At 39.6% G+C, this 27,813-nt stretch overlaps 1 protein-coding gene across 2 annotated transcripts; it reads right to left on the bottom strand.

Moving 5' to 3' along the window:
- Nucleotides 1–4,019: 4,019 nt before the first annotated feature.
- On the bottom strand, nucleotides 4,020–27,762 carry MVK (mevalonate kinase). Of its 2 annotated transcripts, none has more exons than XM_075214310.1 (11): nucleotides 27,607–27,762; nucleotides 27,040–27,128; nucleotides 25,312–25,459; nucleotides 24,705–24,849; nucleotides 23,878–24,033; nucleotides 20,938–21,041; nucleotides 20,274–20,319; nucleotides 8,657–8,747; nucleotides 7,059–7,175; nucleotides 6,491–6,644; nucleotides 4,020–5,098 (listed from the first exon to the last, which is right to left on the bottom strand). In XM_075214310.1, the coding sequence occupies exons 1-11, from the start codon at nucleotides 27,653–27,655 to the stop codon at nucleotides 4,947–4,949; spliced, it is 1,251 nt and encodes a 416-aa protein (XP_075070411.1). In that variant the 5' UTR covers nucleotides 27,656–27,762; the 3' UTR covers nucleotides 4,020–4,946. The 2 variants fall into 2 exon arrangements, with proteins under 2 accessions (XP_075070411.1, XP_075070421.1); XM_075214320.1 differs by having other exon boundaries at nucleotides 27,066–27,128; nucleotides 27,607–27,627.
- Between the last annotated feature and the right edge of the window lie 51 nt (nucleotides 27,763–27,813).

The raw sequence follows: 27,813 nt of genomic DNA, 5'->3' as shown, positions 1-27,813 counted from the left end.
TTGAGCTCAAGTAGCGATGCAGGGGGGATGCAACTAAATGTACAATATTCATATTTTGGAATTGTGCCAAAGATAACACACCAGTAATAAAATACTTGAACAAGTAATAAATATGAACTTATTATTATTTTGTGGGCTTTATATTTTTTTCATTAAAGGTGAGTATTTTAAATTAAAAAAAAATACATTATAATCATGTTATAAATCATTCATGATGAGGATTGTGCATGTGACAAATCTAGAGGTACATGCTTAGCGGAGACATGTCGTGGAATTACTTAACAATGTTGAGTTTGATATGATTTTATCCATCTTGGTTTCCTTCTGTTTTTGCACTAGGTTGCTTGTTTTTGTTTTTTTTGTTGCTACTGGATATGACATAGCTCTGTTCTGCGCCTTAAAACACAACTGTAGCCACAAAAGGAGTTTTTGAGCGGTATCCAAAGCCAGCAAAAATAAACATGTGTCTAGAGGATATTAAAGTTTTCATGAAAATCAAAGAAGGAAGCAAGGAACACCTAAAATAAAATACAAAATGAAAGTAAAAATTGTAGAAGCCCATGTCGAAACCAGTAAAGAAAGTTGTCTGAAGTTTGAAAATCCTTTTAAGTTAGTGGTCATTTAAAACTAAATGGAGTACCAGCTTAAAAAAAAAAAAAAAAGTACTATTTTAACATCATTAACCCTTTCACAAACAAACCCATTTTAATTTGCATGTAATGGTTCAGCTACAGAAGGAATTTATTTTGTATATCATCCATGTCACTTAAGATGAATAACTAGGCAGCCATGGGGTGTATCTGTCCGAATAAAGGGTCCCAGGGTAGGATGTGTGTTGATCATGTGATGCTCACATCCATTATTGGAATGCCCTCTTCATACCCATCTTCCCTGCAGCTGCCAAGTCAATCAATCTTGATATATACATATTGTTATCCCGCTTTTATTACTTTTCATTTTCTTTATATCCTCCAAATTAGGTGAGCCGCAAAAATTGTATTATTTTTCAATAGCATGTATTCCCATGTTTTAACATATGCTTAGATATCAATATCATCTATGCTTATGTTGGAGCATGTTAGCCTACTTTGTCCACATTGGAGTTTATCTATGAATTTTTAGTAGATCCATCATACATGGCATACTGCACCAAACAATACAGGTGTGTTCCAACACTTACACAGTGTATACAGTATCGTTGTATGTATGTATGTATGTATGTATGTATGTGTATATATATATATATATATATATATATATATATATATATATATATATATATATATATATTTATTATATATATTTTATAAATACTAGAGGAAGGAAAAAAAATAAGATTGTGATGCATTTTGTTTGAATGCAAATGACACATACGCATACTGACACAATACCAGTCTATTTGCGTTATGTGCCAAAACCTTTGCTTTTCCACTTTTACTTTCTAGTTTTCACACATGCTGCCGAAGCTTTGATTGGACCACCCATAAAACAGCGATCTACAGCAGCTGGCCCAAAAAAACAAACAAAATATCTTTACTTTGATTCATTTTAAAAATAACAAATTCCTAACAGCCTTCAGAATCTCAGGGAAAACACAACACTGGATTCACTTGAAGTAAAACAATTAGACTGTTAACCTGTAAACAAGAGCCTGTTTTTACGCTGTGTGGAATTGGACCTTACTAAAAACAGACTTTAGTTCCATTCCACCTCTCTTTCTTTCTAATTGTCATGTTGTCTTTTCAGTCATTTCTCTCCCCATTTATATGCTTCCTCAGACATTTCTCCCCCAGCCCTGGCCCTGCTGCTGTCTATCTTGTCTCACATAATGTCACTGCCTCTTTAGAATCAATTCATCAGAGCGGAAATTAACAAGTGCTGACGGCCATAGCAGAAGAAAATCTACCATCTGTGCACGGGGAAAGACTGCATTGGTGCCCAAAAAGCTACATTAGATCAATTGAAGAAGAAAAAAAAAAATCTATTTCTCAATTATGCCAAGTTTGTTATTAGTATAAATCAACACAACCACAATGTGCAACATTTTTTAATACAACTCCATTTATTAAATGGAAGAAAAGAGCTGGTCATGTCCTTGTATACAACTCCACACATGAAAAGGAGCTTAATTTTTTTTACATTCTACATATATTTTTGAGTTACCCAACACTTAACTTATACGTGTATATATGTTCTGGATGGTGGCAGAATATCAATAACAACAACATTCACAATTGTCTTCCTTTAGACAATTCTAACACCTTATCATATTTTTGGGTAAAAAAAAAATAAAGGACAATAATGTAAGTATTTTCATTATTAAACTATACAATATCACCCACTTTTAAAAGATTATCATGGCAGACTGAGGTCAGAACCGATAATAACCATTGATGACATTAACATGATGTATGAGTTTTACAAAAATCAATTTCAAATATTTGGGTTTATTCCGAATAGTTTTCCATTGTCCAACTACAGCTTCTAGCTGGAAGGGGGCAGTAACCTCCAGCTTGCATAGAGCATTCACTATTTCAGACAATATAACACTGTATAGCCAGATCTAATCAGCAAACAGACTCCTTCATGGGGATGCATTATACTGACCAATTTGTAGAAAGGGCTTTATCACTTATATAAAAGGTACAAACAAACATTTTTGGTGTAACAAATCCTAGAGCAAAGCCAAACTCTGTTTATCAACTTTTTTTTCTTAAGAAGCAGTAACATGTCTAATATTCTAGGATTATTTTTTTTTCCAAGCAATGCACCGTAAACGCCTAAGTTACTGCGCTACAAATGGTCATGTGACTGATATTTGTTTTTGTAAGATTCCAACTGTTTTGTTTAGTTTTCTTCATTTTCACCCAAAGTTCTTCAGCTTTCACATTACATTAATAAAAAAACCAAAAAAAAGACAAAACAGAAATGCAAAAACATAGCCGATTTGCAGGGATGCTTCTCAGAGCGCCAGAAATATAACGCTAATATACAAATATTCCATGAGACATTGCACAAGTGATTAGGATTTCTAGCAAAAAGGACTTAAAATTGTGATGACAGCAGGAGCTGTCAGTAGTAAAAATTCTGTTGGGTGAAGGGGTCCCTTACAGTGAATAACGGTTATGCATGCATTTCATCATGCAATAAATACATAACAAGTCTAATGATACTGGTGTTTCTGACCATACACACAAATTACATGGGTCATATTATAAAGGGTTTAGTCCAATCTCATAGCACTGCACAGAAAATGCATTTACCGTTAAAATATATTTACACCTCCCATTTTGAACCAAATGCAGGTTTGAGACTTTCTAACCTTGATCTACTCATTTGTCTGCATGAATTTGGACAAAGATGTTTTTCCACAATGCTAAAAGATTAATATGGTACAAACTGTTAAACACGTTTCCTACGAACTGGAATAGATTTTGAAACTGGAATGCCACAAATATTATGTTTTATTTATATTAATATTAACACTGAAAACTACTAAAATGATGTGTAACAGTGCAAGAAAAACTATCAACCATTCTTTCTTTTATTACATTCTGGCAAATATTTCTTCTCACAAATAAGCTATAAATATATACATAATAAATTACGTTTCACCAACAGAATTATTGAACATATTAATCTGAACTGTACAGAAATGGTGGCTTACATCTGATAAATTGCAACCGTTTTTGAATTATGAACACACATGTAATATTACAACACACGCTTTATTTTCTTATAATACACAGGTGGTGTGAATACTCGTCTAAGCAGCGTTGAAAGATATTCTTACCCATGGCACATACACTTCTGATATCATAAAAAGATCACAAAAGGAGACAGACAAAACAGTCCATCATAATACAATATAAAATATTTTTGTTTAGCTTCAATTGAACATCAATTTCAGAATCTGTAAAACTGTCTTTTAGGTCCAGTGTACAATTTTATAATAAAAGAGAAAGTATCTTAAAATTAAAAGATTTTAAACGAAGATAACAGCAACAGTGGCAGCTCATCTCTGCTAATACAACTGGATGTACAAATGTAGTGTAAGCAGTTTCCACAATCATACAGAGCAATGTTATAAAATACTGTAATAAAAGTGTGTAAACTAGAAGCACCTATCAAGTGTGTCTATCGTACTTTATTAATGGTACTAAACCTCTGCTAACCTGCAATACTATCTGCCAAAACAGCAATACAAACCCTATACAGCTCTAGATGACCAGAATAAAGATGAAACCATCAGCATATAAAACTGCAAACACAATATCTGCACCACCTTGAATGGAGCCAAACAGCCTAAACTTTGGAAAAACTTCCAGTGATTTGGAAAAACAAATGATCATTTACAAGTTTCCCCCTCGATGAGATCTCAAGGTCATAATTTACAAAGTATTTCCTTTTGTTTTGTAATGTTACCACCTTAAGGATAGTGTCACAGGGGACTTCTACATCTTCAGGAGCACTCAAGTCTAATTATTATATTGCAGATGGTTAAGTGTAGTGCTTCTCTAGTCTCGCACCTTACAATACAGCTTCAAATGGTTTGTGTGACAGGCTCTGCTGGAATAGGCTATATTTCACTTGCAGAGTGTTTGTAGTGAGCACTTTGGACACTTGTCCATAACTCTTGGGAGAGATTTCCATTAATGCGTTCAAGTGACATCCTTGCCATTTAACTTATAGAAATTAAGCATCAACTCGGAGCAATTCGATTTTGCGCTTTAAACCTGAGTGACAAGCGGCCATGTGACACCACCCTTAATCTTAAATGTACCACAACTTGTAGCTTTAGCTGGGGCAGTTACAAAGATTTGCATAGCATTAGCATGAAACATTCAGAATGGTTCATTTCAAAACAAAATACCCTAGTGGAATTTCCTTGGCATAAAGTCTATGATGATGCTCCACAATGCATTGCACCATTGCTGTATATTAGGTTATACTGCGTTAAACGCTCTTGTAACATCTTCTGGCAGTGATGAAGGCGAATGCAAAGAAACACCTTGGGCTCCAATGCTGGTCTCCCAGCACTGATATCCACAGTCTGAGAGCTGTTGTTTGGCTGCTTCCACCACACTGGGATCTACATCTGACAGAAGAGAGTGTAGTTAGGAAGGAAGACAGTGTGTTATTTATAAACTTTTATAATGTACCACATATAGCTCTTAATTGATACAGTATGGATTTTACATTGATGACACTTGAGTTTGGGGTAATAGCTGGCTCAGTGTTTGTGATAAGTAAAGCTGTTGTCACAACTGCATTTTATATGTCAACAAACTGCAGCATATATCAGCAGGTGCCTGTTGTAATATTAATCCCATTGGCAGCACGGTGGCTAAGTGGTTAGCACTTCTGCCTCACAACACTGGGGTCATGAGTTCGATTCCCGACCAAGGCCTTATCTGCTCCGGTTTCCTCCCACACTCCAAAAACACACTCAGTGCTGTCTCACTAGTGTCTTTCAAATGTTTTCAGCTCAAGAAAGTTGCATGAAGGGTTTTTACCTAGAGTTAAGAATCCGATCAAAGAAATTAAATACATTGCTAGCACTGCAAAATGCTTTTCCTAGCACAAACAGTATATGAACTGCTTTAATGCTCAGGTTCTTTACCATATTTGAGAACGGTCCTTCTCTTTTAGTTTTTGTTTCTCTGAGACATAGAAAACCTATGAAGTGCAGGTGAGGAGTCTTGCTGTGCCCATAAGCAGAATATCAGAGGAGAAGATATAGCACAGGGTGGATATATTATATAACCAATGAGATATGATACATGAGACATGAGGCTATGGAGGGCACACAAGGCAAAATACATTGACCAAGCTTCAGAAATCAACTTAGAAAAACAATTACATAAACTTTAAAATTCCTTAACAAAAACCCCCTCCTGTGTTTCATGGAGCAGATACTAGATTTTCATTGGCATTTGTAAAGTGCTGAAATACGCTGCATAGACAATGCAGGTGTGACACCAACTTAACTGAGATTTTTTCCCTTTTGCTTTTCATTGCTGGGAAATACTGCCACCTACCAGCGATCTCTGGAATTGACTTCACACAAACTGAAAAGAACCCATAATAGGCACTTGATTTACTAGCATATATCTACTTACCAGTTGAGCTGCATGTAGAGAACAGAATAGTGACAAGAATACACAATGCTGTACCTTACTGCAGATTCTCTAATTCACCTTATACAACACAGACACAAAGCCCAAATTCCTGTTTATTTACCATTGCTGAAGTATAGACTTGAAAAACAGCTTTTGACTACCACATAGGTCTGAATTCATACCCATCAGCAAACATATATCATTATGGCAGTGAAAAGGCAGCACTGTACTTTGTAATAACGGGGAATGCACTTCTTTATCTTTCACTAGAGCCATCAAATCAAATAAAGTCCACAGATGACTCAATTTCAGGCTCCTCACACACTGACACAGCCTAGTATAAAGTGATAAATGATTGCAATACTTACCAGGCCGGAGCAAAGTTATTGCACAGCCTCCTCCTCCAGCACCAGTCAGTTTACTGTGTAGACCATGTGATGCAGTCACCTGACATAGTCTGTCCAGTGATGGATGCCCAACACCTATCACATTTAGATGATGTTGATTGATGTCAATTAATTCCTGGAAAAGTGTCTCTCGTGTAAGCAGTGGTAAAAACACAGAATCACATTATATCATTAAAGATCCAAAAATGGATCAAATCTAATCTACTGTAAAGGGTAAAAAACATATTTTACACAACTCTACCCTGCATGTGTCTTCATTTTCATATGTAATAAAGTGTTCTGTACTAAAGACACCCAAATCTAGGACAGAACAGCAGTAATATGCAGCTTCACTTTCACTCTCTTGTATATACAATACTACCCACTATGGAGGTTTAGGAATATGTTGTTGAAAGGTATTATTTTTCTAAAATGAAATAATAGCTGTAAATACAGTACAGCTATATCTGAGTATTACAGATCAAGTTGCCCAAATACTAGTGGATGATGTAGTTAAACTGAAAATGATAACAGTTCTCAGATATATTACCTCTAACACAGAGTAATGATCCTTAGACAATCCATCAGTTGAATCTTGGAGAACTCGCTGGCACTCTTGGGAAACAGCATGTATGGATGAGAGGACGGGCTCCATGATATCTGGATACTGGGAGTTAAAATTAATAATGTCAGGACGGTATAAAATATGATGGTGAGAATTGTGTAGATAATTGCTTTATTTATCAACCCCTTAATGTCATATCATTTTTCATATACATTCTGCTCTCGGCTCCAGATGTGCACATGCTAACAAAATGCGCAGTCCACTGTATAGCAATAATATCTGCATAGTGCCGATAAAAGTCTACTGATAACGACAGTAATGTTCAGGTGTGCAATAAATTAAATAAATGGGACAACTAACCGATAATATAAAAACCTGTGTAGGTTTATCAAAAAAATTGATTATTTTTTATTTTGGGTATTGGTATTAACCGGTTATTTAATTAATACTGTATCACTACCTCATTACCACCGGAGAGCTTCTTTTGCTTAGGCAGAAGCAGCTATTAACTGACCGATAATCACAGTAATTTTCTAAATAATGTAGATTAGATCCAATTTATCTTTGGTGTAGGCAATGACAACTATAAATCAGGCAACTGAGGACTGAGCTTTAAAGCCTGAAACAGGAGATAAACTCTTTTTTAAAAGAATACTAAAGGGCTGATGCAGAGTTGCTGGCAAAATGGGTGAAAAAAAAAAAAAAAGAGCCTGGAAAAATAGCGTATGTCCGCCTGTATGCAAAGCTGTACACATCTTGAAATGTGTCCACCGGCGCATATATGTGCCTGGTTTATGACAAGTCTTCATGAGCCTTTGCTACCGCCCTGTATTGGTGCAAAAGATACATCCCCTGACAGGCTTGTTTCTGCAGGTCTGCACAAGCGTGCCTTTACTGTGCCCGCCCTAAGTTAGAGCACTCCTTTCCTAACCCATCCCGCCTCTCCAGTTGCAGGCTGGGTAATCTGTCAAAACTGTGCAAGTCTGCATAGGCGCATATATATAAGTTTCAGGAACTTAATAAAACTGAAGATATTTGAGATAAAGATGTTATTGTGAAAGAAATACCTTTCCTAGACACAGGACACAGTGAACTTCCTATTCGTAATTACACTGAAGGACACTGCTGCGAAAAACTACTTGCACTCACTTGCATAGCAATGCAAAAGTCAACCATCTCAAGATCAGTCAAAGCATGGGAAGTTTTCTATATATGTGTGTGTTTTATATATGTTTACATATTTTTTTGTTTACATTTGTTATTAGTAGGTATTTTGTATAAAGTCACTTATTTGAGGTTTAGTAGTCCTTTAAGGTCTACAATCATGTACCTTATAAATATATATATGCCCTTATATTAGTCTCTTTTATTGGATGGATATTTCTGAACTTGTTGATCTAATAAAATAAGTACACACATTATTTACAGTAAAAAAAATGCTGTAAGCAAGCTAAAGCTTTCTGAATGTAGTGTAACATCTTTTATGTATTTAATAATGTTAATGGGCAGTGGGCACAACCACAAATAAAATCATAAGAACATATTAAAACACAGATGTTTAATGTCAAGGGAAGACAGAGAACCTTCAGCAGCTTATCTTTCACTCCCGCCACAAGGATCTTTGTACTGCGTGGTACTCGTGTGTTGGTGAGTAAAATATGCAGCATCGGTACCCTGGAAAGAGGCCACAACATATTACACCGAAATCCAATCTAACATTTCAGTAACCAGCTGTAAAAACAAAAAATGAAAATATTGTGCTACCAGGGAGTGTCTGGAATACATTTTGGACAAAGTAATTGATTTTGATTGTCCCAATAATACCATAACATTTTTATCTGACATATCTTGCATCCGAGATACAAAGCTATAACTGATTAATATCTGTAAGTGTGGGGATTATAATCAGTCAATTAGGTAGAAGAGGAGTCTTATATTTAGCATTAAATCTATTTCTCTAAAGCAATCTTGGCTACAATGGAGATGTCGCGAGGTACTGGGCACTTAAGAGTAACTTTTTGGAAGCCGACACTCCTCCCCTCTCCCAACTCCAGTGTTCCTCAGTTTACAATGTGCAAAGTCCCAAAGGTTAATACATGCAAACTAAACAAACACACGGTCAAAACAACAACAAAATCATAATAAAACAAATGAGCACTGAAGGGTGGGATCGCAGGGTCCTCCAAACGAATTTGAAGAAATGGATTTAACCGTAAGTACAAAAATCCTATTTTCTCCAGCATCCTATCTAAGGAACACTGCAACATTGGGGATGTTCCAAAGCTGCCCCTAAGGGAGGTTATGCTCTGATGTAGCTGAATGCAAAACTCGCCATTCAAAGCTAGCATCTCAGGATGCAAAAACATGAAAACGGTAAAATTTGGACTGAAGACCAGGTGGCTGTCCGGCCAAAGCCCTGTGATGCGCCGCTCAAGAAGCACACTCATGGATCTAGTTGAGGAAACCGAAAAACTTTCTAGAACCAACTGAATATTGGACATGAACTATCTGGCTATAGGGCTAGATTTACTAAGCTGCGGGTTTGAAAAAGTGGGGATGTTGCCTATAGCAACCAATCAGATTCTAGCTATCATTTTGTAGAAGGTACTAAATAAATGAAAGCTAGAATCTGATTGGTTGCTATAGGGAACATCCCCACTTTTTCAAACCCGCAGCTTAGTAAATCTAGGCCATAGTTTCCTTAGTTGCTGGATAAACTCACTTTTGTGCATCGTAGAGAACTAGAAGGGGGTCAGTCTTTCAAACTCCCGAGGTCCTGTTCAGGTACATCCCAAGAGCTCTGATCACATCCAAGAGAACAAGCTGATCTTGGTCAGCTGAAGAATCAGATCCCCGCAAGGAGGGAATGACAAACTCCAGATTAAAGGTGGAAATGTGACACCACCTTAGGTTGGAACAACAGAGATGTACTCAAGACTGACCTGATGTCATGAAAAATCAAGGAGAGTGACCTGCAAGACAAGGCCCCCCAATTTGGAAACCCGAAATAATAGCTAGAAGGAAAGTAATTTTGAAAGTCAAGTACTTTAAGTCAATAGTCTCCAAATGTTTAAACAGAGGAACCTGAAAGAGTTGAAAGAACCACATTAAGATCCCATGGTGCCGTAGGGGTGGTATAGGGAGACTGGATATGTAAAACCCCCTGTAAGAAGGTCTGAACCTCCGGGATCAGAGTCAACGTCCTCTGCAAACACAACAAGGCAGAGACATGAACCTTAAATGAACTAAGCTTCAGTCCACCATTAAGTCCATCCTGGAGAAAAGAAATAAGATGTGCAAGTCTAAAGGAAGAAGCGATGAACCATTTGCGATCGCGCCAAACCATATAAGTCTTCCAAATCCTATGATAATTGTGTGCAGACACTGGCTCTCTGACTTTTAGTCTGAATAACTCCCTTGGGCAAATCTTTGGCTCTCAAATTCCTGGCTTCAAAAGGCATACAGTCAAAGTCAGATAATGAAGATCCTGGTTGAGGAACAGACCCTGTGACAGAACATCTTGCTGCATAGGAATCGCCATACTGGTTCTGCCGTCATCCTTAGAACATCGGCATAAGAGTCTATTTGTGGCAAATCTGAAGCTGGATCTCCTTTCCTCTTTGCCTTCTTGGGCTAAACCAACCTGAAGTTCATGGCATCCACTAATGCTGCTAATGGTCTCTGGTCCTGGAGCAGAATGTGAGCACCTTGTTATTGTGCTGGGAAGCCATTATGTCCACCTCTGGCTAACCCCATCTCTGGCTAACCCCATCTCTGCGAAAGAATAGAGTTTCTGCTCAGGAAATCTGTCTGCCAAATCTCCACTTCTGTAATGTACACAGCTGAGATTCTGAGATTGCTGGCAGAAAGCGTTCTGCCCATGACAGGAGTCAAAAAGACTTATGTATGCCACCTCCATGGTGTTGTCCGACTGTATCTGCATGGGCTTGCCCTGCAGGTCCGATTGGGCTCCCATCAGAGTGTTCATCACTGTTCTGAGCACCAGAACACTGATGGGAAGTTTGAACTTGTCTCTAGACCAAAGACCCGGCAAGCAAAGATGTAATGTTATCGCCACCCCCCCTCCCCCATCCCGGAAGACTGGCGTCCATTGAAACAATGGTCCAGTGGCAAATGGTAAATGGAATGCCCTTGATCGAGTTGTCCGCTCTCAACCACCACTGAGAGACCGGCACATCTCCGGACACAGTGATATGAGCTATGAGTCCAAACCAAAAGCTGGGCCTCAACACCCTTGTCAAGATATTCAGTTGAAACATCTTAAAGTGGAACCTGGCGCACTACACAGCGTCAAACATGGAGACATCTTATCCATCAAGTTCATACATAGCAGAATTGAAAAACATTTGAGCGCGAGAACCAATATACAGAGAGTGCAGATCTTGTGTTCCGGACAGAAGAGTCCATGGTGTTGAAGATTAGACTCAGAAACACCATTTCAAAATCCACCCGTGTGAGTTTATAACATGAGCCGTCCTGTGCAAGTGAATCTGCAGCAAGTGAGCGGACTGACTCAAGAAGCAGATCATCTAGATAGGGCACAATGGTAATGTCCTGAAATCTCAACAGGGCTGTCATCACTGCCATGACCTTTGTGAAAACTCATGGTACAGAAGCCAGACCAAACGAAAAAGCCCTAAAATGAAAATGCCCCAAACAGCAAATCTGAGTAGGCTGTGGTGTCCTTCCCAGATTGGAACATAGACCCAAAGAATTCATTGGCCTCCATGCCATGGATGACAGATCTGAGAGACTTCATCTTGAACCTGTCCACTTGAATCTTTGTGTTCAAGGATTGGAGCTATAATGAGCCAAAACGATTTCTCTGTTTTTTTGCACTAGGAAGAGCTTAGAATAAAACCTTAAGAGTATTTTTTTTTTTAAAAAAAAATAGTCTTCTCCTGTTCTGGGACAGAGGTAATTACACTTGACGAAAGAAGAAAGAGGATAGCTTTCCTGAGAGCCAGCTGCCTTGCATTTTCCTTTGGAAAAACAGTGGGGGAAAAAAATGTCTTTGGCAGAGGCCCCTGCAGGTTTAGGATGTAACCCCTCTCTATGATACCTGTAACACACGGGTTTGAAAAGAAGGTTCTCCACATTTCCTGGAATAACAAAAGATAGGCTCCCACAGCTGCCTAATCTGGGGGAAGTGGTTGGGAGGGGGGTTTGGGGGACCGGTTATGTGGTCTGTCTACCACTCTGCTGAAACCTGTGATGGAAGAGGGTGACCCCTGGAAGAAGGACTTTGGGAGAAAGGAGGCACAAAAGGAACCACGGCCCCTTAGCCTTTGGACAGGTTGACCAGGAGAAAATGGTTCTTTCCTCCAGCAGCCTGACAGATCATTTTGTCGAACTTCAAAAAGAACTGAACCATTGCATGGAAATACTTCCAAAGATTTCTTGGACTTGGTATCCGCATCACAAGACCAGAGCTAATGTGCTCGCCTGGCAACTACCGTCTAGGCAGAGATCCTAGAATTGGTAAAAGCTGCATCCAGAGCTGCGTCACTGAGGTATGCAGACGCATCTCTGACATGCTCCGCCAAGATCAACAATTCTGACGTACAACAGTCATACTTCAATCCTTCCAAGAGCTGATCAGACCATTTTTCCATGGTCTTCATCATCATCATCATTTATTTATATAGCGCCAACGTATTCCGTAGCGCTTTACAATTGGGGACAAACCTAGTAAACTAATAAACAAACTGGGTAAAACAGACAAAGAGGTGAGAAGGCCCTGCTCGCAAGCTTACAATCTATGGGACAATGGGAGTTTGACACATGAGGCTAAGGCTAAGTCTACATTTTGCATTTCGGCCCAGCCAGGCTGGAAAGGTGAAAGTGACTCATAAGCTAAATGATCCTGTCACACAACAATGTTGGCCAGGGGGTAGTTGTCTTGTGTGAAATTGTATAACGGGTGGTAATAGGGTATTGTAGTGAGGTTAAGAGGGTGGTTGAGGAATATTATAAGTTTGTCTGAAGAGGTGGGTTTTCAGACAACGCTTGAAAGATTATAGACCAGAGGAGAGTCTTATTTTGCGAGGGAGAGAATTCCATGGAATGGGTGCAGCCCGAAAAAAGTCCTGTAGTCGAGAATGGGGGGAGGGATGTTATGAGGGTGGATGAGAGACACAGATCTTGTGCAGAAAGGAGTTGCCGAGTTGGGAGATATTTTGAGACAAGAGAGGAGATGTATGTTGGTGCAGTTTGTTGATGGCCTTGTAGGTTAGTAAAAGTATTTTATATTGGATTCGGTAGAAAACAGGCAACCAGTGTAGAGACATACAGAGTGATTCAACAGAGAAATAACGATTTGCAAGCAGGGCCGGATTAAGGGAATGGAGGCCCCTGGGCTAAGGGGCCCTCCATTCCCCGCGAGGCCCCCAATGTGAGCCGTCCGCCGTCCGCCGCCCCCCACCCCCCGCGAGGACCCCCCCAAGCACTTACCTGTCAGTGCAGTCCTCCGTCCCGGCGCGCTGTAAGCTCCTTACTGAGGAGATCTCGCGAGAGTTCATGAACTCTCGCGAGATATCCTCAGTAAGCAGACCTACAGCGCGCCGGGACGGAGGACTGCACTGACAGTACTCAGCAGCATCGATCGGGCCGGGGGCGCCCCTGCCCCCGACCGATCAATAATGCTGCTGAGGAGTTTGAAGGGCCCCCTGGATGCCCGAGGCCCCTGGGCTATAGCCCAGTTAGACCTCGGGTTAATCCGGCCCTGTTTGCAAGGAAAATCAATCTTGCCGCAGTGTGCAAAATAGATTGTAGGGGTTTGAGTCTGTTTTGGGGAAGACCAGTAAGGAGGGATTTGCAATTGTTAATGCAGGAGATGATAAGTGCAAGAATTAAGGTTTTTGCATTATCTTGCGTGAGATATGTGCGAATTCTGAAAATGTTTTTTAGACGTATGTAGAGTCAATGTGGGGAACAAAGGATAGGTGTGAGTCAAGGATTACACCTAGGCAGCAAGCTTGTGGGGTGGGATTTATGGTCATGTTATCAACAGAGATAGAAATGTCAGGTATGCTCTTGTGGGTGGGTGGGAATATTATTAACTCTGTTTTAGAAAGATTAAGTTTAAGTTGGTGAGAGGACATCCATGATGAAATGGCAGAAAGACAGTCAGTTACACGAGACAACACAGATGTCTAGAGATCAGGAGAGGATAGATAAATTTGGGTATCATCCGCAGAGAGATGATACTGTAATCCAAAAGGAACTTATTAGATTTCCAAGAGAAGTGGTATAGATAGAGAACAGCAGAGGGCCTAGCACTGAGCCTTGCGGTACTCCAACTGATAAAGGAAGCAGAGCAGAGGTGGCCCCAGATAAATTAACAGTGAAAGAGCGATTAGAAAGGTAGGATGAGAACCAGGATAGAACAGTGGGCCTGATTCATTAAGGAACTTAAAGAAGTTTCTTATTTCAGTCTCCTGGACAAAACCATGTTACAATGCAAGGGGTGCAAATTAGTATTCTGTTTTGCACATAAGTTAAATACCGACTCTTTTTTTTTTATGTAGCACACAAATATCAACTTTAATGTCAGTGTACAAATAAGCTATCAAGTATTTGTGTGCTACATGAAAAAACAGTCAGTATTTAACTTATGTGCAAAACAGAATACTAATTTGCACCACATGCATTGTAACATGGTTTTGTCGAGGAGGCTTAAATAAGAAGTTTCTTAAGTTAAGATCCTTAATGAATCAGGCCCTGTGTCTTGAAGACCTAGGGATTGCAGCATTTGTATGAGAAGAGAGTGGTCAATGGTGTCAAATGCAGCCGAGAGATCCAGGAGAATTAGGAGAGAGTAATCCCCTTTAGTTTTAACTGTGATCAGATCATTGACAACCTTAGTCAATGCAGTCTCTGTGGAGTGTTGAGAACGAAAGCCACACTGAAGAGGATCCAACAGGTTGTTTGTGGAAAGGAAGCGTGTGAGGTAAGTGTAGGCAAGTCTCTCTAGAAGCTTGGAGGGGCACGGCAGCTGAGAGATGGGACGGTAATTTGAGAGAGAGAGAGTTTGGGTCGGAATCTTGTTTATTTAGAATAGGAATAAATCACTGCGTGCTTGTATAGTGATGGAAAGATGCCAGTAGAGAGTGAGAGATTACAGATTTTAGTTAGAGGTGAGATGAGCACAGGAGATAGGGATCTACCAATTTGCGAGGGAATAGGATCAAGAGGACAGGAGGTAGAGTAGGAAGATGAGAAGAGAGTAGAAATTTCCTCTTCATTTGTGGGATCAAATGAAGAGAGGGTGTTAGAGGGTAGTGGGAAGGAATTGAGCCGATTGCTTGTCGAGGAAAAGGATACCATTTCTAGTCTGATCTTATCAATCTTGTCCTTGAAGTAGTAAGCAAGATCCTGGGCAATGATAGTAGACTAAGGGTTCGAGGTAGGAGGATTGAGAAGAGATTTAAATGTATTGAAAAGGCGTTGTAAACATGCTGATGCCAACGAAGGACTGAGTGCTGCATCAGGAGCCACATAGTTGGATTTTAAAATGTTTTCACATTTCTCATCCATGCATTCTTTGAGCAAACCTGTTCCAGCAATGGGAAAAGTGGTGGATTTAGAGAGGCGGGTCATGGACTATCTACCTTAGGCAGTTGTTCTCAACACACCTTTTCCACAGCGGGTAAAGGATACACCACAGATAATTTGCTTGAAATAAGAAATGACTTGCCGTATATACTCGAGTATAAGCCGAGCTTTTCAGCACATTTTTTGTGCTGAAAAAGCCCTCCTCGGCTTATACTCGAGTGATGGAGATCCAGACCTCAATAAACAGTACTGAAGGGAATGGTGGTATATCCGGAGGCTCCAAACTGTATAGGACATAACAATAAGGAACAATGCAGAGCAGTGTTGGGAATGTATAACTCATGATTTCTTGATAGCCGTGCTCAGTCCGCGGTGTTCCTTAAAGACTGCAAGCAAACTTTCAGATTGGGTGCGCAGCCTATAATAGCCGTCCAGACACAAAGTCACATATATATCCTTTGTGATATATTACATGTTGGTATTGCTACACCAGTCAATCATCCTATTTATGTCTAGTCTGGGAACAATACATTTGTTTTTATAGATTGTATATATCATTCTTATTTTGCACAGGAGGGAATATTCCACTCCTTGTCAGTATATTTTATCCGATTGTGGCTTTTTTAATAAATGTATTTGTATAACCACGTCGGCTGGGATTTTGCATAGATTATCAATTAAATGTCATTAGTCCTATAATGACTTTATGCATATTTAATTTAATACTTACGGTATTTAGATTTTGCATATCCATATCTCTGGACAATATCTGCGCTGGATGCTTTTTGTTCTGTACAATACCTATAAAACCAGACTTTGAAAAGATTTGTTGTATTCTGTTTGGGGGGGGGGGTATTTTTGTAAACTGACAGATATCATCATCATCATCATCACCATTTATTTATATAGCGCCACTAATTCCGCAGCGCTGTACAGAGAACTCACTCACTTCAGTCCCTGTCCCATTGGGGCTTACAGTCTAAATTCCCTAACATACACAGACAGACTAGGGTTAATTTGTTAGCAGCCAATTGACCTACCAGTATGCTTCTTGGAGTGTGGGAGGAAACCGGAGCACCTGGAGGAAACCCACGCAAACACGGGGAGAACTCCACTCATATAAGGCCATGGTTGGGAATTGAACTCATGACCCCAGTGCTGTAAGGCAGAAGTGCTAACCACTACGCCACTGTGGTGCCCAGATATTCAACCCTGCATCATCACCCATCTTTCACAAACAAAGCAAACGGAAGCACAGTATGTGTGTCTTCAAGGATTTGGACCGTGCGCCAGAGCAATTAGCGTCGAGAGGTGCTGATGAGAAGCCGAGTTGCCCTTACTAACTGCAATGCACACATCCTGACAGGGGGGTCACTGTTATCTAGAGCAGCATAACTGCTGGGTGCCGCTGCTTCTAATGAATGTGCTTCCATTGTAGTGGAAGCCTGGGGTCTCAACTGAATGTATAAAAGTAAAGTAAAGTAGAAAAAGAAAAGAAGATGAGCATAATAAAGTGCATAAAATACTAGATGTTTTTTTTTTATCCTGTTAGAAATGGATCCCAGTACTTCTAATCCTGGACCAAAACAAAAACGCAGGTCATACGAAGCTGGTTTCAAACTTAAGGTTGTGTCAAGAGCAGAAGAGAGCAATAACAGTATTGCAAATAGGGAATTTTGTGTTGACGAAAAACAAGTGAGGGAGTGGCGGAAAATGAAAGCTGACTTGGAAAAGATTCCAAAAGGCAAAAAAAGCTTGACGTGGTTTAACGACTTCATATGAAGCTCTAGAGACTGAATTGCATAAATGGGTTATAGAGTGTCGTCAAAATGGTTACTGCGTGACACGTATGGGAATTCGCTTACGTGCCCTTCAAATGGCTAAAGATGACAAATTAAAAGCACCAGGCATTGAAAATTTTGTTGCGTCAGCAGGATGGTGTACCCGCTTTATGAATAGGTTTAACTTATGTTTGCGGCAAAGAACAAAGATTTCACAGAAGTTGCCAAAAGACCTTGAACAGAAAGTGATGTCCTTCCATTCATTCATCATAAAACAAAGAAGGATCCATGACTTTGACCTGGGAGATATTGGGAATATGGATGAAACACCCATGACCTTTGATCTTCCTAGCAACAGAACTGTGGCAAGTTTGGGAGAAAAAACTATTTTACTCAGAACCACAGGAAATGAAAAAAAACATTTCACAGTCGTTCTGTCATGTTTGGCTAATGGAACCAAGCTGCGGCCTGTCATTATTTTTAAAAGAAAGACCTTGCCTAAAAAGGTCAAATTCCCACCACGAATTACAGTGCGTGCACACATTAAAGGCTGGATGGATGAAGACGGAACAAAGAAATGGCTGGAAGAAATCTGGAACGGACGTCCAGGAACAGCCTTAAAGAAAAAACCATCATTACTAGTTTGGGATATGTTCAGAGCCCACACATCTGATGACATAAAAAAATTGGCAAAGTCTTCTCAAGTTACTTTGGCCGTTATCCCAGGTGGGCTTACATCTGTATTGCAGCCCCTAGATGTGTGTTTAAACAAACCTTTCAAAGACCGTGTGCGAAAGATGTGGCATGAATGGATGTCATCTGGTCAAGCCCAACTGACAAAAGTTGGAAATCTGAGGAAGCCCGACATAGAATTGGTAGCAAAGTGGGTTTGTGATGCACGGGAAGAGATTCCAGAGGACATGGTGCAACGTGCAATTAGTAATGCTATGGATGGCAGTGAAGACAGCGCTTTGTATGAGAACGATAGCAGTGATGGTGATGACTGCGAACTCTGTGATGACGACAATGTCTATGCTGATAACCTCACACCAGATAAAGTTGAAGCTCTGTTTGGACATACAGATGATGAGGAGGAATCCAGTTTTGAAGGATTTTAACTCTTGTGTTTTAGCTTGTTGCTGATTGAGCTTAGGTTTTTGTACTTTTAAAGTTATTGTTGATACCATATTGGTTTTGTTGACTCTCTTTTCCACTTACAGAACTAGTTTACTGTTTTTCTTTGAAATAAATATTCAAAAACATTTAACCTACCGATGCCTCAATTAATGTAATTTTATTGGTATCTATTTTTATTTTTGAAACTTACCAGTAGCTGCTGCATTTCCCACTCTAGGCTTATACTCGAGTCAATAAGTTTTCCCAGTTTTTTGTGGTAAAATTAGTTACCTCGGCTTATATTCGGGTCGACTTATACTCGAGTATATACGGTATTTGGTTTAGCCCATGCTTCACCCAGAAGCTCAGATAAGCGAAGAAAAAGAAACAACTATTTTATTCTTACATATAAGACTGTATATTGAGTATGTACTGTATACTCAGTATATTGAGAATCATCCACCCCTAGCTTGACTGAAGCTTAATGTACTGAAATAACCAGTTCGCCAATGCCCTGGCCTCCTAAATATTTGCCTGTGTCAAACAGGATCCTCTAGGTCTCAGTCATCCAGAAGCACCCACTCTTCCTGTGAAGAGAAATTCCAAATCTGAATTCTCACCTAAGAGAACCTGAAAAAATAACTGATGTTTTTGTGGTCTCTGAGCTTTAGGAGCCTCAAGAAGCTTCTCTAAAGAAAACACAGTCCCAAAACAGATTTTCCAGCGTCTCAGCACAGGCTGGTACATCCTGGAACATAACCATGGAACCTGTCACTGCCTGAGAGACCGTCTCAATTGTAGAAAGAGGCAAAGAAGAATTTTACTGAACTTTCCAGAAGGTGCAGCTAATTTGGTCCACTCAACAATGAAATGAGTCAGAGATCTCGCCCAAGCAGGTTCCGCCATGTAGGATGCTTCCCTCCCAGGCGTGCACGAATCACAGTCTTCCAGTTCGCAGGCCGCATACCGCGCACCTGGATCCTGGAATACTAGGTAAATATTTCTGGCACCTGGAACAGGTGAAATACAAAAAAGACTTCCCTACTCCAGGTTTAGCCTTAGAACTAGTCCCTTTTTTAGACGTGGTAGAAAGGGTACAGTGAGGCGAACATGTGCCAGAATCTGGCACAGAAAATATATATATTCTGATATAGATCCCTTAATAAGCCTAAAAATCTCTCTCTCTCACACACACACAAACATAAATTGGGATTTACAGAATAAATATAGATTTGCTAATAATAGCGGGACTTAGCCACCAGGCTTCAAGCAGCAGCAGGAGCCCTTGAGGAGAACATCCTTTAGAGCAGGCCTGTCCAACCTGTGGCCCTCCAGGTGTTGTGAAACTACAAGCCCCAGCATGCTTGCTGGTAGACAACCAGTTGATTGCTGGAAGGGCATGCTGGGACTTGTAGTTTCACAACATCTGGAGGGCCGCAGGTTGGACAGGCCTGCTTTAGAGGAAAGCAGTGGGTCACATGCAGACACTGGAGACAAATACAGCTTCCCAGAAGAAGCTCTTCCACAAAGTATTGTGCTTATGAAGGGCTTGCAGAAAAGTTAATCCTTAAGTACCCAGCTCCTGCACCCTAACCACAACCCAGATGTTACAGTTTCCCCCAGATAAGATGCTGGGAAAAAAGAATATAAATTGTTTTCCCTTTACTGACAATAAGTCAATATATATGCACAAAAAGAGGAAAGCAGCAAAGGATACAAACTGTACCTCTTCATTGGAGTTATTTGTCCAGCCTGATATTGCAGGGCACCACCTAAAGATAATGTGCAAGAATCGAATTTGCTCATATTTCTACATACAGATTTTGAACAACTTTAATTTATTGAAAATGTCGAAAAAAAATCCATATTACTTGTATTAGCGAGTAGATAAAACATTGCAGGAGAAAACCCAAACTATTTGCCCCCCCCACCTCCCCCAATAATCTCCATAACATCCCAAATAGCAAACAAAATCAGAAATATTAATCTGGCCAAATGAAAAAGTCAAAAGAAATATATATTTAAATACTTGATAGCATGTTCTCTTATTGGACACTTTGTTATATTAAAATGGATTTTAACATCTTTAATCAACTTGTACCATTAGGGCTCATTTACAAATATTCCATTAAAGTGCGAAATGTCCCCTGAACATCAGCAACCAATCAGCGATTAGCTTTTATCTGTCTAGTGAAAGTTATACAATCAAAACAAGTGGCTTTGGTTTCATGCAAACTTTGCATCTAAATCTAATGCTTGTAAAAAATCCCAGTTGAATTGAAACGGACCATTTCTGATCCCTAGTCGAAAATTTTAAGTACAGGCAAGTTGCAGGAAGCACAAACACATAGGTCAATTAAACCCTTGTTTTTATCAGCTAAACAACATACCCCATGTTCCTACAGCATTGTCAACTCCGGATGGATTCCCATGGATGACCTTTTCACCTTGAAATGCCCAACGATTTATGAGGTCAAGCTCACTCTGTGTCCACCTACCAAAATAACAACAGTGTCAAGTTGTGTAGATGCCATCTACAAATGGAACTTCACTAGATGTTACCTAGAATTCGCACTGCACATGCAATATACACAGAAAATAATACTATATGAAAGAGAGCTAATCTACATTACTATTAAAATATAAAGAAATAACACAATTTAAATGTGACCTCTGATACTGTGAACAATAAACAATAGTGGAATTAAGTAAGGTATACTTCAGCGCTGTTTGTTTCCTTATTACAAATAAGGAAGTTTGTAAGTGCGATACCACAGGGGAATTACACACCAGTGGGAGACTCCTTGAAATGTTATGTTTGATGCTTTAACATCAATGTTGATATTGTAAGTGCATGCACATAAGGGGACTACTATCTGTCTGATATTGGTGGCGGAACGTCATTTTCTCACGAAAATGTAAGGAGATCACTCACTGTGGGACCAATTTACAAAGTGTGGACTTCTGTATAGCAGGAGTGGAATATTTTAACACTATTATACTATATTTATGTTCTTTTGTTTATATGTTTGGATCAATAAACTCAACGAGTACACAAAGTGAAGAGTTCTACGAAGTACAAATTTAAGTATATTTTTTCTGTTACATTTTTATTACACTATTAGTCCAAAAACATACTAGTAGGTTAATTGGGTGCTATCAAAATTGACCAGAGTCTCTCTGTCTCTCTGTGTATGTTAAGGAATTTAGACTGTAAGCTCCAGTGGAGCAGGGACTGATGTGAATGAGTTCTCTGTACAGCGCTGCGGAATCAGTGGCGCTTTATAAATAAATGGTGATGATGATGATGATATCTTTATATGGAAAACAAACAGCGCTGGACTATACCTTAGTTAATTCCATAGATTTTCTACTTTACAATTAGTGTATATTGTAATATGTTATTTCCTGCTGCAGTGGGTAGTGGAGTGCCTGTCCAGAGATTCCCACACTTTTATTTACAATAAACAATCATGGTCTAAATTGAGGGACAATGAAATGCCTATGTTATCCCAAGTGGTACCGTGAACCATGTCATAGTGAAAATACTTAACCTTAAAGCACTAAACCCCATCCCACTCATTACATCCAAGATGGGTGAACCGTGGGCTAGGTGGACTTAAATTTAAGTCTACTCAATATGGCTAACTCATGATGTAGCATGTGGTCCCACACAGGAAAACTGAATGTCAATAACAGCCTTGAGTTTCAGAGAAGTGACCAGAAATATGTCCACTGGATCAAAGTGAACGCTACTTGTAGCTCAATAAGGAAACAGTGACTTCCTCATTGATCATGAGAAATCCTGCAACACTATCAGGGATTTCCATATGGACAGGGAAGCCTACAGGGCTGCACCTAGCTCTACCCATCCAAATTATTCCATATCTAACAGTGGTTGATATGTCAGCTGATTTTAGATACACTTAACACTGAAACTACCAATCCTGACAGTAATAATGTAAAACAGGTTCCCTTGGTTAAACAAAACAAAACAAAAACAAAAATCATGAATGTACAAAAAAAGATGTATAAAAAAAAAAGGATGTACACATTTGTCTTCTGTTCAAAAAACTAGCCGATTAATTTTTGGATGTGGGAGGAGCACCGTGCTTCCAGGAGGTCTGAGACTTACATGCTACACACCATGAAACAGCAAGCGCACACGCAGTTGGACCATGCATTTTCCTATATTGGATATTTTGTTAGGCAGCCTAGTACACATGGAAAACAGAACCAGGATTTCTACATATGTAGCCATGATTATGAGGAGGCGAGGGTAAAGTTTAATTCCCAGACTAAGTGAAATGCAATAGAAAGATGGTACTCGTCAGTTATCATTTAGCTCTCTCCTTTTTTATTGTTATATAGGCTTACAATACTAGACCAATCAGATTAAACATATTTAAAGATATTTGACATTAGAATTTAACTGGTATTTTAAATCAGTGGATAAAAGTTTCTAGGAGTTCTAATATATTATATGTTAAAAGGGGGATGTTTTGTACTTCCCAGAAAATTGTTTTCTACATGGCTGTAGGGTAATCAAAACAGTGAGGGCCTTCTTTCCAAAAGCAGCCTCTGCAGAGGCAACAATGTCCATTTTGTAAATTTGGGAAAATGTATGAGGGGGAATGGACAACTGGGTGACAAAATCATTTCTAAAAAGGAAATGCAGTGTTGACCTTAATCTTATGAGTCCTGAATGTTCAAGACTGGAAAAAAATTCAACCTGATAAGAGGGGCTCATTGGGTTCCAGAATTGCCAACAAATTTCCTAAAGCCCCATCCTCATCAAATTCCTCACTAAAAGAAAAGTTCACAACATAAAACATTCTAAGGGAGCTTAATCAGTTGGGATGCTTGTGCTCTGGGGAGCAAGGCACCTTCAGGCCTTCTACTGTCTTTGACAGGTCCATAATAGACTGAATTAGGAACCTATCCCAGGCAAGTTCCAAGACAGACACGCTCGAGGTACTAGAGCCCTCCCCTCAAGGCACCCATGAGGATAGGTAAGCAGGAATGTTAGTCGAAAGAATGTGCAATAAACTGAGCTAACTCTTACTTAGACATTGCCTAAAGGTCTTCAGTCTGTGGCGGAGGATAGGGCTGAGAGACTACTGTGATGGAAGCAGGATGATGGAGGGTTTGAAGAACACCCCCCTCCACATGTAAAACCACAAAAAAAATAACAACAATAAATAATGAAAAGAGCCCCCCTTCTATGCAGGGCACTAGAAAAAAAAAACTAAGGAAGGAGAAGAATAAGTTTAATAAAACTTAATATAGCTTAAATTACATCAATAATTAAAATAACAAACCCTATATACCTTCCGGCCACAATGTCCTCCCGTATTGGATGAGAAATCCTTCTAGAGACTGTTAGCAAGGCAGCAACCAGACAAACACAATATGCAGCACTGGATCCCAACCCAGCTCCTGTAGGCAGCTGCGACCAAACCACTATATCAAAACTTGGGAGATCTCTAGATTAAAACACAACAGATCAGACTAAAGTACAAATTCAGCAGCAAACAAAGATCAGTTTGGCCAATGTGATGGAATGAAGCAGTTAATCTAAACATCCTCATGAATAAAGAATAAATTGATAACATCATCTATGTAGCATAAACAGTTTAGTATTCAATCGTCTAGAACAGGCCAGGCCAACCTATGGCTCTCCAGGTGTTGTGAAGCTACAAGCCCCCAGCATGCTTTGCCAGTAGAGAGCTAGCTTAAGAGCTGGCAGGGCATGCTGGGCGTTGTAGTTTCAAAACAACTGGAGAGCCACAGGTTGGCCAGGCCTGGTCTAGAATGCAAAATGTAAATATGATTTTACATTACTTGTAAATATTTGCAGAAATTGTTCTAGCAGGCCAGAAATGTGACAGAATGACTTGTTGGAAAGATGTCATCCTATGACAGTACCACGTTGAAAGTCATGGAGCTCTTCGGTACAACCCAATCTACTGCTAATATTTGACTATGGAGGTTGCATAGCCAAGCACACTAATTAGAAGGGGTGTCCACGTAGGGTACATCCAATAATGAAAAAGGATTTAAAGTTGTGCAGGTCTGAGAGATATTATATATCACATCAGGGGTATTTCATCAGAGAACCCTAGCAGTAATTCTAAGTATCAAGAATCTCACTCACCGACTACAGATAGATAGGAAGAGATATAGGAAGGTGAGAACAGCAAGATTCTCTGTGTCTTTGGATTCTTCAGGTACACCTGCAAACTTCTTTAGCATTTCTAACTGCTCTGGGCTAGGACCCACAGGTTCATGTTCAGGATTACCTATATAGAAGAAGGAATGTGCAAGAAAACAGCATTACCTTATAGTTTCTGCACATAAATCAATGTACATACAAAAATGTTACAACTTGCCAAGAAGAAATAGGCAAAACTAGTGTTGAATGAAAATAAATGAAAGAAAAAACAAACTATAGCTACAGATGAACAAATATCATACAAAACAGAATACAAACAACCGATAATGGTATTTTAACCTATAATTTTATAATGAAATATGTTGGGGGGTGGGCGGATACTATTTAATTGACAGTAGACAATGGGAGCGATATGGTGAAACTAACTAGGTTAACAGAGCAGGGGTACTTTGAAAACATTGGGAGTTTGGAAACATAGTAGAGTAGTAAGTGTCACTACATTTACGTTCCTAAATTCACTACTGTGAATAATAATATAAATGCAAATCTGTGTTCATGATGGTGCCAAAGGTAACTTAATGTAACTCACCTTGGAAAGTGAGCAGTAGAGTCTTAAGCTCACAGATATCCCACCTCAACTTGGTTCCAATGTTTGGAAAGTTTATCAACACTGCATTATCTTTGCAAGGCCGCAATCTAAGAAATGTTCTTAAATTTAAACCCACTGCTAACGCCACCTAAAATGAAGCATAAAACATATGTAATCTATACCACTACATAAAGTAATTCCTTTAGTACGAATCAATGTGTTAAGGATAAGACAACTAGCCAAAGAAATTAAACCGAAAGAGATAACTAAACTAGAAAATATTATCCATATACATATACCATAGCAATTATGTAGACGGACATTAGCTATTCACTGGTGTGACGTTCTATAGTTCACCAAAATTATATAATTCCTTGTGCAAAGATATTTAAACAAGTCATATAAAAAATAAAAAAAAAGCAACAGTACAATTATCTTAGGTATATTAATACTAGGGGTGGATCAAACACCTATGCAAGGCAAGCATTATTGGAGTTATTTTTTTTTGCACAGTAAAAAAATAATCTTCTTGAAATGGAAGCGGAAGAGTTGAATAGGTTGAAAGCAAACTCAAAGGACTGTGGGGCCTACTTATAAGGCCCTCCCCCAATCGCAGCAAAATGGCCGATTATTGGGGGAAGGCTTTTTGCAACATACAGCTGGGAGTTATCTTTGTGCCATCAGGTATGATTCAAAGGTCACATACAGGAATGGATAAGTGGTCGAAGTGGGGGTGTATACGGTGCTATGCCATACTGCCACTTCTCTTACTGCCTTCATTGTAAAACTCAATTAAATTCCATTCACTTACATTACCATTATTTTTCATACCGCCACTTCTAAATTTCCACAACCACTGGGTTAGATTGCAAAAAACAGAAATCAGAAGTTCTGTTGTGACTTACCTTTTTATTAGATGGGGATGGGTCACTTATGAGGAGATTGCAACAAGGCAATAACAGATATCTGACTGATGCTGTAATGCGACGCTTGGTGCAGTGACTATCCACTACATATGCTAACTGTAACTCAACACTGTGCAACAGGAAACTCCTCACCCTCACGTACAATATCCTCTCCAACTCCACTGCTCCCTACATGTCCAACCTTATCTCCATACATATTCCCTCCCACCCCCTCAGGTCAGCAAATAACCGTTGCCTTTTCTCCCCTCTGGTAACCACATCTCATTCCCGAATCCAATATTTTTCCTGTGCTGCCTCCAACCACTGAAACGATCACCCTCGTTCAGACTCACCCTTGCCTGCATAGCCTCAAACGGTCATTGAAAACTCATCTGCGCATAAAAGCCTACCAGTCCAGAGTTTAACCATTTTCACCATGTAGCAGAGACCTCTTTCCTTCTGTTCCCATTACCTATAACTTTTGCTCACCAGCTACACTGTGAACCTCCTCCTTGGGCTCTGCCCCTTGACTTCACTCCTACGTTGTCTTTGCCTCTCTTTCAGTGGCTTCACACCTGTTAGTTGCGCCCACACTAATGGGCGCAGGTTTCAGTTTGCACTGAATATACCCCTTGCACCCCATTACCCATCCAGGCTATCAGCAGCTGCACTCGGAGTTGTAGTGTTATTTGTTTACTGTATTATACTGTTATACCATGTACTGTTTTACTGTTTGCCCTCTGTACAGCGCTGCAGACCACATGTGGCGCCCTACAAATAAAGGTTAAAAAATAATAATAATAGGAAATAGAAAATACAATACCTTCCCATGTACCACAGCATGCTCACCATGCAAAATAACCTTCCCAGGAGCAGACACAAACAATTCTCTATCCATCATTATGTATTTCTCTGCAAATAGAAAGATTCTCTAGTGTAAAAACAGTATGCAAAATTCAGAAGGCATTTGGGAGCAATGAACATTATAACGATTTACACTCATGAATGACATTTTGGTAGCGTTTTGCAGACATGACTAAATTAATTGCTAGGCATATTTAGCACGCAAAAATGCAAATACAGAGTGGCATTGTACAACAGACAATTATGTGAGTTGGGTGGGATAACCATACTGACCATGCATGACAAGCTTATGAAGTTTGTTTCTGGCCAAATGATGTGAAACTACAAGCCCCAGCAAGCCAGATCAGCCACCAACTAGCATGGTGTGCTGAGACTTGTAGTTCGAATCCACAACAGCTGAGCAGCCATCAATTGCCTATATATGCTTTATAGTATGAAGGAAAGGGAATATTGGGCTATATTACACATTACATAAGGGAGTCACAAAGCATGCAGAGTTAACAGGTTGATAAGTGACATGATTTACCAGCAAGTCCCGTTGTCAATCTTGTTCTGCAGTCAGCCAGACTATCCATACAGATGTACTCCAACCAATAACCACTAAGGTGTGTTATACACCGACACCAACCCCATCGTACAGCCTACCATAACCTGACCAATCAGCTGCTGTCATTTCGCTTCCTCTCACTTCGCCAATCCACAGAGATGCCGCCCACTCCTCCCCTCCAATCAC

The sequence above is a fragment of the Mixophyes fleayi genome, chromosome 1 (assembly GCF_038048845.1).
Source record: "Mixophyes fleayi isolate aMixFle1 chromosome 1, aMixFle1.hap1, whole genome shotgun sequence".
NCBI lineage: Eukaryota > Metazoa > Chordata > Amphibia > Anura > Limnodynastidae > Mixophyes > Mixophyes fleayi.
Note: the sequence above shows the minus strand (reverse complement) of the source record. Positions and strands in the feature narration are given on the sequence as shown.